At 35.1% G+C, this 13,124-nt stretch overlaps 1 protein-coding gene and 1 long non-coding RNA gene across 2 annotated transcripts; both read left to right on the top strand.

The window, feature by feature from the left end:
- The first annotated feature begins 6,990 nt into the window (after nucleotides 1-6,990).
- Nucleotides 6,991-8,152, top strand: LOC120131385. The gene is made up of 3 exons (XR_005516911.1): nucleotides 6,991-7,329; nucleotides 7,829-7,963; nucleotides 8,067-8,152. It is a non-coding gene; the product is annotated as an uncharacterized LOC120131385 (long non-coding RNA).
- Nucleotides 8,153-8,416: 264 nt separating this feature from the next.
- Nucleotides 8,417-9,969, top strand: LOC120131384. The gene is made up of 3 exons (XM_039148390.1): nucleotides 8,417-9,074; nucleotides 9,179-9,351; nucleotides 9,571-9,969. Exons 1-3 carry the CDS (start codon nucleotides 8,538-8,540, stop codon nucleotides 9,734-9,736), a joined length of 876 nt encoding a protein of 291 aa, XP_039004321.1. The 5' UTR covers nucleotides 8,417-8,537; the 3' UTR covers nucleotides 9,737-9,969.
- Nucleotides 9,970-13,124: the final 3,155 nt, after the last annotated feature.

The raw sequence follows: 13,124 nt of genomic DNA on the forward strand, positions 1-13,124 counted from the left end.
TTGGGCTTGCCAGACCCTTAGTCCTAAGCCCATTACAAGCTTGTGTGGACTAAGTTAAACTCGAGAGGAAACATTCCCTTATGCCCATACGGAGAATAAATTCACACGAAGGCATAAGGTATATGAATCCCGAAGGCTACTTGTTAGGCCCGCACGGTGAATAAATTCACACGAAGGCGTCGCTTTCACCCCCACTTAAATAGGGTTCAGAGCTCGGGTATAGAGCCTTAGATGAAAACTTTGAAAATCCGAAATCATTGAAAAAAACGTCAGTACAACTATTTATTTGAAAAATAATCAAAGATAAATAATTCGAATAGAATAAATAAGTTAAAATTTAAATTTACTATTTTCGCATAAAAAGATAACAAAAAATTAATTCTGGCCTGACTCACTTACCTGTCCCTAGTGGCGTCGCCAAGCTATCGCGGTCGTCTTTCGGTTGGACCCGGAATTGGGTTTCGACTTGAAATGAGTGGGTTAGAGTCACCACCGACCATTTTAAAACAAATTTAGGTGGGTCGGACACCATCTTACCTTATCTGCATTTAACCAGAAACGTATCGGATTCGGGAGTCGGTTACGGTTAAGGAATGATTAGCACCCTTGAACCGCCCTTTCGGTACCAATTAATTTATAGGTTGTCTTAATTGTGAAAATTTGAAATTTAAATTTAAAAAGTATTCGATTCGAATTGTTTACCTTTGATCAGTTGGAATTTCTCTAGAAAGTTAAAAATGTTAGAGAAAATAAATAAATAAATAAATACTAAATAAATCAAAAGAAAGAAAAAGCTAAAAAATAAAATTTAAAAAAGTATAAATAAATAAATGAACAAAAAGAAATCAAAGGAAAAATATAAAGAAAATACAAAATAAAAAAATAATAATAAAATATTTTTGTACGTAAGAGTTCTATAACAAATAGTGTTTCTTGGATTGGTAAACTGCTAGAATCAATAGGGGTTTAAAGAATTAAGAAACCACCTAAGCAAACAAGAGGAATAGATGGGTTTAATGGGCAATAAATAAAGGAGCTGAAGCTCAGTAATAATAAAACCCAAAGTTCATATACTACAAAGGTTTTTGCTAGAAGCTCATTTCCCTGGGATGTGAACACCAAAGTAAATTAGTAGGATTACAACAGAAATAAATAATAAACAAATACAAAAATAACCAGTAAAAATATAAAATATAAATGAAACAAACCACAAAAAATAAAAAAAGAAATAAAAAACTAACTAGATTTAAAAAAATGAAAAAAAGAAAACATAATAAAAAATATATGATTAAGAAAAGAAAAGAAAATAACAAAATAAAATAATAATAAAATAATATAATAACTTAGTACATTACCACCATCATGACATATTTCCATTGATATTGGGCTGTCCATCTATTTTCAATTCCACGAAATGTAGTACAGTGTTTAAATATAAAAAAAACCTGCTTTTTCAATTGAGTCTTTAAGTCCATAAATCAAATTTACAATGGAAATTGCAGCAACAAAGATTGGTTATGCTTCTCGGTGGAGAGAACCAAAACGAAATAACGCCACTGTTTCTTCCGTTCCAGTTGAGATCAGCCAAGCAAAAAAGCTTCAACCCATTTTGTTCCAGAATCTGGAGATTTCGAAACCTTCGAGGCTGGAATATGGTCGCTCCGGCGAAACAATGGTGGTCGGATCTTTGTCTAAAGGTGAGTTTCTTTGAATCCTTTTTTGTTTGGATTTTTCGTTTAGATCTATGTTTTGGTTCTTCCGGGTTTCCTCTTCTTTTTCGAAAAAGCTCTCCTTTATGGTTGCATGTTGGTATGTTCCATACTCCGTATTTCGTATGACAATTCTAAGAAGAAGAAAAAAACCCTGTATTTTCCCTTGAAATCTATGTATTTTCATGTGTGATCTTTGTTTGTAAATCTCTTGCCAGTAATCAAGTGTAATAAGGCGTGTACTCTCTGTGACCTCCCTCATTCTGATTACAAGCGTTTTATTTATAGTCCAAAATAACATGTTATTTTTGGAGAGTTTTCATCCGAGTAAAATGGTTAACGCTCGTTGTCTGTTGCTTTGTGAAATCTTTGCGTCGTAGAACTCGGGAGGTTGAGGCGTGTTGGTTGCGGGCATTGCGGCACCGTAAGAGGCGTGAAGCACAAGGGGTCCTCAGGTGCTTGGAGAAACGGTTGGACGAGGGTTTCTATCGAGCCTAAAAATGGGCTACTGTTAAGCCTGATGGGTTGTAACTATTCATTGGGCCTGTAAATAATAATAAAATGTTTGTTAATAATATATATAACATATACAAAGAAAAAATAATATATATATACATGCTTTTAATTTGGTAAAAAAAAGGGTGTTTACACCTAGGTTTAATGCTACGACTCTTATCTTGGTCCCTAAAGTTTCAAATCCCATCCATATAAAATATTTACGACCTATTTCTTGGTATAATGTTATTTTTAAGTGTATTATTCGAGTTATTATTAACAGACTGAAGCCTTATCTATTTAAGGTTATTTCTTGTAGTTAGAGTGCTTTTGTCATTGACAGAGATATCATGGACAATACCTTGATGGCTCAGGAATTGGTTAGTGGCTATAATTGTTCTTCGCTTTCTCCTAGGTGTGTCTTGAAGTTGGATTTACAGAAGACTTTTGACTCAGTTGATTGAGATTTTGTGTTGAAGGTTTTGGAGGCTCTCTGTATGCCTGTATTTATGATTTATTGGATTAGGGAGTGTATTACCACCCTAAGTATTTTATTTCTTTAAATGGGGATTTGGTTGAATATTTTCGTGGGGCTAAAGAAGTGAGGCAAGGGGACTCATTGTCCCCTTTCCTTTTTGTTTTGACCATGAATGCCCTCTCAAAGTTATAGGATAGGGTTGCGAGCTGTGATGTTTTTTTTCTTATCATCCTAAATGCCATAGGATCCATCATGTGAATTTTTGCTTTACGGATGATCTTATGATTTTCATGAGGGGCTCATTTGATTATATTTTAAGGGTTTTTAAAAGCTTTACTGGTTTTCTGGTTGTTTTCTGGGTTGCAGGTTAATCCTTCTAAGTCTGAGATTTTCTCTGTTGGTGTGGAGGAATCGGTTTTGAATTTAGCTGTGGATTGTACCGGGATTCAAAGGGGAAAATTGTCTGTTCGCTACTTGGGGATCCTCTTTATCACGAGAAAACTCACTGTGAATGGTTGTAAGCCACTGTTGCATAAGATAAGGCTTAAATATACAAAATGTGCCTAACGTATACCCGTTTTTCCAGTTCAGTGCCTAATGTTTTTTTCGTTTCAGTTTGGCACCTAACGTTTCATTCCGTTACTCAAAATGAGTCACGTCGTGACGGACTGTTAGTTTTCTCTGTTAAGTGACACGTGTCACAATCTGATAATTTTAAAATTTTATTTAAAATTTAAAAAATAAAATTATTTATTTTAAAAAAAGAAAACATAATTTTTTTAAATAACCCCAAAACTTTGAAAACCTTCATTTCAGCCTATTAACCCCGTCACTGAACCACCCTTCTTCGACAGGTGGTGGTGTACACTAGAGGTGTAAACGAGTCGAGCCAAGCTCGAGTATTGCCAAGCTCGACTCGAACTCGAAAGATAATATTGAAACTCGACTCGAACTCGAAAAGGCTCGAAGGCAAAAAAAATTCAAGAGCTCGACTGAAGCTCGAGACTCGAAGTCAATTGAAGCTCAATTATGAGCTCGATTCAAGCTCGATTGTGAGCTCGATTCAAGCTCGATTGTGAGCTCGATTCAAGCTCGATTGTGAGCTCGATTCAATCTCGATTCAAGCTCGATTGTCAGCTCAATTCAAGCTTGAATTAAGCTCAATTCAAGCTCGACTTAAGCTCGAGGATGAGTTAATGTTTTTTGCTGAAACCCATCCCCTTTTATACATTCGACTTACCCCTTATTCTCCAAGAACCACCGATGTGGGATATCAACTCACATAGGACAGTGTATTTCAAACATATATATTTCAATATTCTACATGGCAACAACAGCAATAGCAAATCTCTGGAGCTCTCCACCTGATAAATCCCCAACATTACGGTCTATTACCTGATTTAGTTCAAGATCAGCACAGAGCTCTCCACCATTGTTTCCGGTTCAACTTTCAACTCTTTCACTGAATTTTTTGTTTCGGGTTTTGCATTGAAATACATTGAGTGAGAGCTAAAACAAAATTTATCTGAGCAAGAATCCTTTCATAACAGAGAAGAAATACTTATGATTTATGATTTGAAGTTGTTGCATTTTGACAAGTGAAAATGGAATGATTTGTTTAATCATTTTATTAGGATTCTCATGTATAGTTTATGTTCTGGTATTCCTCTCGGCGGAAAACATCAGGACCCTTGAATTCTGGAACTCAGGCGAAGCAGAAAAATCCAGTTGCAAATGATCCTGCAGTTGCTAAGGACACTATGGTATTTTTATTTTTATGATTATGCTCATGGATCGAATACAGTCTAGTATTCCAGTAATTGTCTTACTTCCTTTTCACTGTGGATGCATCTACATACACACACACACACTCCCTTGAATTTTGGAAGTCAGGCGAAGCAGAAAAATCCAGTTGCAAATGATCCTGCAGTTTCCAAAGACACTATGGTATTTTTATTTTTATTTTTATGATTACATGGATCGAGTACAGTCTAGCATTCCAGTTACTGTCTTACTTCCTTTTCATTGAGGATGCATCTACATACACACACTCCTATGAAGTAGTCCTATTTACATTTGATAGTACCAATGTTATATCACATTTGATTCCTTTTATTTGAGTTCTAATTTGAATTTTACTTGCACCAAGTATATGGGGCTGAAAGGTGGATCCTCTTCAAGGCATGCTGCAGCTTCTAGCAGCCGTGAAGCTTTTGGTGGTAGTGAGGTTGACCCCCAACGTTCTCGTACAACTGATGCTAGCCATGGAGACTCTAGGCGGGCATCATCTGGGAGAAACACCTCTCATGCCAAGAACTACGAAGTTGCCCTCAAGGGTATGGAGGGCCTGCAATTCGAAAGCGACAATAGAGTTCATTATTAAATGCTCTGCTATATGAACTGTTTTAAACTCAGAAACAGAGTATGTGTCGTTGGCGGTGACATGGTTATACCCAAAGCCATCAAATTTCTCCACTGATGGAAAAAGCTGGTGACTAAAGCCTGTGAAGTAAAATGAGTGGGTATGACTTATTTTCCTAACAGTATAAACTCACTGTTCTTGGGTTTTCATTATCATATATGATTATGATTTTCTCAGTCATCTAGGACTTCTTCTCGACTTTTGAAACTCTATGGCATTGTAAATTGCTTATTGTATCCATGTCACCTTGTTCACTCATTTCTTTTTAATAAAATAGTGGGCCACTTTGCTTTATTTTTGCTTGTCAAGTCTTCCTATAAGTCACATAAAGTAAAAGAAATTGCTCCCTTCTGAACCTCAGTTTTTAAGTAATTTGATGTGGTATGATGTTACATATGTTTCCTTTTTTTAATCAATGAGATTTTTTCTTCTTCGTTACCTAGCGAAGAAAATATTTTAGCTTAAACCGAATAGGATCAATTGCATATAAAACCCTATAGTTTATGCGCATTTTATATTTAAGTCATTTGTTTGATTCCAATTTTATATATTTATTTTAGTCCTTGTTTAGGAAAAATTACTAGTGAATGCAAATGGGTAAAGTGGAGAAGACCGACGAGAGGGCATTGGATTCTAAATACCGATGGAGCGTGTAAAACGAGAGGGCTGATAAGGGACGAAAACGAGAAATGGATACACGACTCCGTGATTAACATCGGCAGAACAACGAGTGAAATGGCTGAAATTTGGGAAATCATGGAAGGAATGATCCTTGTTAATTCGATGGGGGCGAGAAATCTGATTATTGAAACGGACGCGAAATGGGTCATTGAAACCCTGCAAAAGGAAGAGTCGGAAGACATGCACAGAGAAATTATCATTAGTGGGAAAGGTTCATGTTTGGGTAGTGGGAAAGTAAAGGAAAGTATGGGAAAATGAAAGGAAAAGAAAAGGATTAATGGGTTGAAATGAAGGTTTTCAAAGTTTTATGATTATTTTAAAATTTTTTTAAATATATAATTTTTTTAATTTTAAATAAAATTTTAAAATTACCAGATTGTGACATGTGTCATTTAACGGAAAAAACTAACGGTCCGTCACGGCGTGACCCATTTTGAGTAACGAAATGAAACGTTAGACACCAAACTGAAATGAAAAAAATTACTCACTGAACTGAAAAAACGGACATACTTTGACACCTTTTGTATATTTAAGCCATAATTATAAGGCGGCTTCAAGGGTGGTATGCTAGGCAGCTATCTTATGCTGGTAGGTGGCAGTTGATCCAATCTGTTATTTTTAGCATCCAACAATTTTGGAGTAGGCAGCTTGTTCTGCCGAGTGCTGTTATTAAAGGATAAATCAGCTATGTTCCAAATTCTTTTCGAAGGGTGAGGTTAAGGCTGCAAAGGGTGCTAGAGTTAGTTGGTCTCGGATTTGCACCCCGAAGTCTGAGGGTGGTCTTGGGTTTAAAGACTTGGGGGATTGGAATGTAGTGTGCTCCTTGCTTTTGATTCGGAAGGTGCTGCTTAAGGAGGGATCTTTGTGGGTTGCCTGGATCCATGAGTACGTGCTTAAGGGGGGTCTTTTTTGGCTGGTCTCGATTCCTCAGTGTTGTAGCTGGACCTGGAGGAGTTTATTGAAATTGCTGGATAGGGTTTTCTTGATTCAGGGGTTGGACCTTCCTGCTGCTCCTTTGAATTCTATTTCTGAAATTTGGGAGATGGTTCGTGTAAGGCGAGTTAAGGTGGTCTGGGATAAGGTAATTTGGCACTCGGGGCACATCCCGTGGCATGTCGGTTCTTGATAATCTCCCTACTAAAAGTAGGCTTTTGTCCTTTGTAATGGCCATTGAGGGTGGTTGAGTTTTTTGTAAGAGAGAATTAAAAACTAGAGATCACTTTTTTTTTATTGTGATTTCTCTAAGGAAGTCTGGATGAATATTTTGCGTGCTTGTTTCATTTATAGGTCTATTCGGGGTGGTCTTTTGAGCTTGAGTGGATGTGTAGCAAGCCACGTAAGAAATCTCTTTTGGCTATGGTTCTTAAGTTGGCCTAGAATGGTTGTATCTATTTTTTGTGGCGGGAGAGGAATCGTTGGTTATTTCAGCAGGTTGAGTTGAATCTACGGTGCAGCATGTGACTCGACAGGTTCGAGATTGCGTCAAGCTTAGGCTTGCGGGGAAGATCAAGGCTAGTCAATGGCAGATTTATGAAGACTTATGTGTGAGTTGGGAGCTCTTTTTATAGGTTTTTGTTCATTTTTTTTTGTACAGCAGCTTTGCAGTTCCTGTCTAATTATTGTTTGTTTGTGGGTTGGAATATATTGAGCATATTTATCGGAAATATTCTTAAATTGTGTTTTCGAAATAACGATTTTACCCCACTATTTCGTCTATAAATAGCGAGTGCAGCAGTCTATTTTTTTAACAAATTCTAGTAGACCCGAACAAAGGTTCTCAATTTAGAAGATACCCTAGTAAGATTTTGATTCTGTACTCACATATATATTTAAACCAGAAATACATAAAAAAATTCAGATATAGATAATGGAAATGCAATTGTTCTCATCCATTTGCAGTTGGTTTTGTTTTGATAATGGAACATTTTCGTGAATCAAATCCAAATTCCTTTCACGTTCTATGAAGATCATTAAGTTGAGATGCCGGACAGTGGCATTAAAATGGCTAAGAAGAGGGTCAATGTGGTTTGCTTCTGTTTGCAGGGACTCATTGAAGGGTGAGGATATCATTTATATAATATGACAAAAGCCCATTGCTTATCTAACATCGATGTAACATAAATAAAGGAGACTTGAGAGAAGTTAGAGTTCTGAGTGTGAAAAATAGTTAGAGAAATGGTAAGATGTTCCCTCTGTCTCGTCGTTTATCAAAAGCAAAGGCGATCCTTTCTTATTTGTCAAATGAATATGATGATGATTTCTGATGCTAAAATCAATCCAGAATCGTCCGATTCTTCTGCTACAAAATGCAATAGGAAAGCGGCGCTGCTGCCTAGTGTGCCTTGTCCCTGTCATCAATGGCTCCAGGTATTTTTGCAAGTCCGAAAGTCTTCTTTTTGTATTCTTGCAATTTGTATTAATGCGATATTGCAACTGTTGTATATTATAAGTTAAAAATTAAATTACTTAAGATATTTTATTAATTTCTATTAATTTCTGAAGTGATGCAGGCGGCTAGTAAATATGGTTGTTGGGATGCTTGTCGTTTTTTGATGGATTGAGATTATGCTTATCCGATGGATTTCGCTGTTACTACTATTATTATTTAAATCCCACTTGGCTACTCGATGTACTATTACAAATCCTTACAACAAAAACATCTCTCCATCTATAACTGTCTGCTTGGTTCCTTTCTGCAGCAAAACAGCAGCTGTGGTTGCCTTGTAGGATTTGTGATTCAAAAGATCAAAAAATGCCACTGATAAGAAGCTCATCAACAGCAATCTTAAACTCATGGTTACCCAACTCGAAAGACTGTTCATCACTTGACCCAAACTTTCAGGCTCTCCAAAGAACTAGATCAGTCTCCTTTAGTGCTCCATCATCTTCCATTGATGATCGTAAACATAAACTCAGTATCCCAAAACCAAGAAAAAAGGAGGGCAAACCCATGATGCCAACACCTCACTCTCTTGAGGTTGACAACCAAGCAGGGCACGAAAGTGATGATCAAGAAGAAGATTCAGAACCCGAGTCTTGTTTGATCCAAAGACTATTTTCAACCTCTGGGTTAGGTGAAAGAGTAGTTGATGACGGTGAAGGTAATGAGGATGGTAATGTACAAGGAAATGATGGTGGTAAATTCAGCGGATGTGGTGGCTCAGGGTTTTTTGAGAGCAATACTCATGGGAGGGATACTGATGGCACTGATGTTTACTACCAGAAAATGATTGAAGCAAATCCTGGCAATCCGCTTTTGCTCGGGAATTATGCCAAGTATTTGAAGGAGGTAAGTGACTGATTCTTGGGAAAGATAATTTACAGGAACAGCTCCATCTGCCTGAATTTTCCACTTTCTTTTATTACATTGATTTATGTGTTGTTTGGTAGCAGATTAGAGGGGATTTTGCCAGAGCAGAGGAGTACTGTGGGCGAGCGATTTTGGCAAATCCCTACGATGGAAGTATTTTGTCTCTGTATGCCGATCTAATTTGGAAAAATCAAAAGGATGCTCATAGAGCAAAAAGTTATTTTGATCAAGCTGTCAATACTTCCCCAGATGACTGGTAAAATACCCCAGATGACCAATTATATGCTTTTATCAAACTGATATTTTGGCTGAAATTTTAGCATTTTCAAAGCTCTTGATGGAATCTTTGAATTGATTCAATTTCCTATAAACTTGTAAAATCAAGTTATAAAACGACACTTGATGAAGTTGATCTATAGCAGTTGTATGCTTCCATTGTTGACACTCAATGTATGATCTTCAATTGTAACTGCAGCTTTGTCCTGGCTTCTTACGCAAAATTTCTTTGGGATGCGGAAGTAGAAGAAGAAGAAGAGGATGGCGAGAGTAGAGAAGCAGCTGAGCGTGAGCATATCCATATGCATCCTCCAGGTTTCAACCTTCGGCCTCCTCAGCACCCTTCCATAACTGCAGCTTCATAACGTATATGTATCAGTGTACGTACAGCAGCTTCGACTTAGCAATAGTTGGTCATCCTATGCTACTCTCGGGTTCGAGTGTCACGATATGTGGAAGACATTCGAAGCATCTCGATATCCATATGTCGGACCATGAGCATTATAGAGATAACTAGTAGATGACAACATCTTCCGTTTTCCTCACTCATTGCATCTTGTAACAATACTTGTGCCTACGAATAAAATACCAGTTTAACACATAATTTTACCATCTCAGTTGCTTTTAAGCTTCGATTATTTGATCTATCATTTCTTGGTTCAAACTGGAAATTTTACTACTCTCAACACAAAGGCACTAAAAGACAATAGATTGTGCAATAGCAAGGGATGGACCGGAGTGGGACAGTCACTCCCAAATGATATCTGGGATAACAACCAATAAAGGAAAGATAGGAGGGTATGGAACGCGGGCCTAGAAAGCTCTTCTTTTAAGAGACGTTCTTGTCTTGCTTGTAGCTTGGAAATTATAAAATTATGAAAATAAATTTTATTTTTCTAATAATATAGAAATAATACTTTTTTATTATTAATATTAACATATAAATGATTTTGAATTTATAAATTTATCTCGTTGTACTTGAGGCTTAATGAAAAAAATAAGTTTTTAAATTATGTTATTTATTGCAGGTGTTTAAAGTGTTTTTCGTTCAAAGTAAATATCTATTTTTGACGTTATTCTTTTAAGTGCATACGTTGTCGTGGTCGTTAAGAAAATATTATCTAACACGTTTCATGTTTATACTTTTTAAAAAAATATATATTGGAAAAAATAAAAGTAATTTATTTTAAAAAAAACTTAAAATTTCTCTAAAATACTAAAAAAACACTCCAAAACCTCGAAAACTTACAATTTCAATCTCCTTGTTGTGTCGTGGCCATCTCCAACCGACGATTTCATCATTGGCGGATCAAAAAATATTTTTAAAGGTAGACACATATATGTTAACAATATAAAATTTTTGAATGAGATGAGCATAAATAAAATTTCAGGATGGAAACCATCATCAAAATGGGTCACTAATCGAATAAAATTCAGATTTCAGGGTGAGCACCATCAATAAAATATGTGACTAATCGAAGAAAATCTGGATTTCAGGGTGGACACGTGCCTACCTCAACCATGAGTGCACCTGCCACTGACTTCCATCATCGAACTGCCACCCATTCATCATCGATCACCCAATGATCCACCATCATCCCAGTCTCCATCCTTAAATCCCTAAATCCCATATCAATGAAAGAAAGGCTTCATACTCAATGTCTCTCCCACTTCTAATGGAGTAATCCATCCACTCTTAAAGTTCATCTAATATCTCTATCTATTAAAAATGATTTTTTTTTCAATTGTCATTGCAAAATAGACACTTAAAAGTATATACTTAGAAATAAATAAAATATATACTTTAGACATTTTTTTGTTAAAGTTTTTTTAATGAATATGAAGATTTTATTTTTTGAGATATGCTCGTGGTTGATTTCGTATCTGAGAAATATATTTCTAAAAAAAACCCTTCAGCATGTTGTATTCAACTTATTTTATAATGTCGAGGCCATGTACAACACTTTGGAAGTAAGTCTTTGATTGTGTTGCAATGCTTGTACTCATCTAAATTTTGGACTCATTTCATCTTTTTAGACATTTCACGCCACTTTTGTTTGTTGTGCAATTAGGGTTTATGCCAGCTAACAAGATTAGCTCCATGTGTTAGTCATACTTATCGTCATGTCTTATCCTGATCACCATGGGAAATTGTTTTTTTCAGTAACACTTTTACTTTTAAATTTCTCGCCTCTTGATACAATTAAAATTTTTTAAAATAAAGTGAGAGATTCGAATATTAATAAAACAATTTAATAATATTTTTTTATATTATTTTATTTAAATCAATCAATTAATAAATCATATATATATATAATTAAATGAGAAAAATTTCCTCACCTCCATGACTGATATGAGATTAGGTAGAAAATTAAAATGTCAACAATCTTTTCTAATGGAAATTGTCAAAACATTTCTTGTTGATTTGTAATGTTGAATATTTTAAGAATTTATTCATAATCATATGATATCAGTCGATTGAATAGTAATGCATATGTTAATTTAATAACCGTCCACTTCTCTATCTCCTCACAAGCTTTCATTTTTTTATTAAATTTAACTAATAATGAAACTTTGAATGTGAAACAGCTTAATACGAGTTAACTATAAATATTGCTATATGAAAACAAAGTAAACAAGGTTTATTTAAATTAGTTGAAAATAAATAATTAATTAATTAATTTTAATGATAAAAAATATATTTTTTTAAAAATCATCAAATTTAAACAATTTTGTCTATAAAATGTGTAACATTAATACTAAATATCAATCCATTATTTGAACTACAATATCAAAGGCCAGATGTTTATGGATAACACGGGTGGATGTTTATATTCTGTTGGAAAATGTGATAAATTGAAAACTTTGGAGCATATTTTCTAAGTATACAGATGAAGAATTGAATAATGAATTTACTGATTTATATTCTAATGCATAAGATATTTACAACAATATCTCATATGCTCAAAACAGTTGAGTGATGAATGAGAAATTGATGCTCAAAATAGGGTACATGTGAATTGTGTTGTGTAAGGAAAATGAGAAAACCAATATCCTATATTGGTGGAATATCAAGCAAGGAAATGATTTATACATACAAATCAACTTGTTAGTCATTGAATGACTTTTGTTGATATTGTACAAGGGTGTAAATTCAAGCTCGTCCAACCCATCGAGGTTAAGGATGCACTTATACGATGTGGGCAATGTGAATGTCTTGATAGGGTCCTATGAATATTTTGCCACTACGAATTAAATATTTTCCTTATTCCTTAATAAGTAAAGTTTATCTTTTTGGATATTTTGAATATACTATAAATAGCTAACCTACTAGGTTAAACACAGTTTAAAAACTCATTTTTTTTCTCTCTTGCTTTCGGTGATAGTCTCTAGCATGATTTGATTCGTGATCTCACAAGTTGTGTTACTGTGCGCTGATCATATCGTTGTTGTATCTTGGGAGAGAGATGACCAAGATATCTCGAGCACCAAAGAGTGGCCAAAAATATGTTTTAAGAAAACTAAGTAGTTGCAGGCCTCAACCAGATTCAAGTTCGATATTCAACTATTATTCGGGTTCTTTACTCTAAGCTGTTTATTCTACTTTATTAATAAAAATTCGATTTTTATTTTTATTTTATTTTCGTCTATTGTATAACATATTCTGCGACAAGATGCAGGTTCCTTCTAATGTTACTGATATTGGAAGAAGTATTGCTGCCCGGTTTATTAATCCTCCAACAGGATAATAAA

The sequence above is a fragment of the Hibiscus syriacus genome, unplaced genomic scaffold (assembly GCF_006381635.1).
Source record: "Hibiscus syriacus cultivar Baekdansim isolate YM2019G1 unplaced genomic scaffold, ASM638163v2 tig00110556_pilon, whole genome shotgun sequence".
NCBI lineage: Eukaryota > Viridiplantae > Streptophyta > Magnoliopsida > Malvales > Malvaceae > Hibiscus > Hibiscus syriacus.

What these genes read in the sequence shown, in the direction of transcription:
- LOC120131384 (XM_039148390.1), top strand. Translation starts at nt 8,538, where the DNA reads ATGCCACTGATAAGAAGCTCATCAACAGCAATCTTAAACTCATGGTTA. An exon ending in ATGCCAAGTATTTGAAGGAG is followed by an intron (nt 9,075 to 9,178) that starts GTAAGTGACTGA and finishes GTTTGGTAGCAG; the next exon opens with ATTAGAGGGGATTTTGCCAG. An exon ending in AATACTTCCCCAGATGACTG is followed by an intron (nt 9,352 to 9,570) that starts GTAAAATACCCC and finishes TTGTAACTGCAG; the next exon opens with CTTTGTCCTGGCTTCTTACG.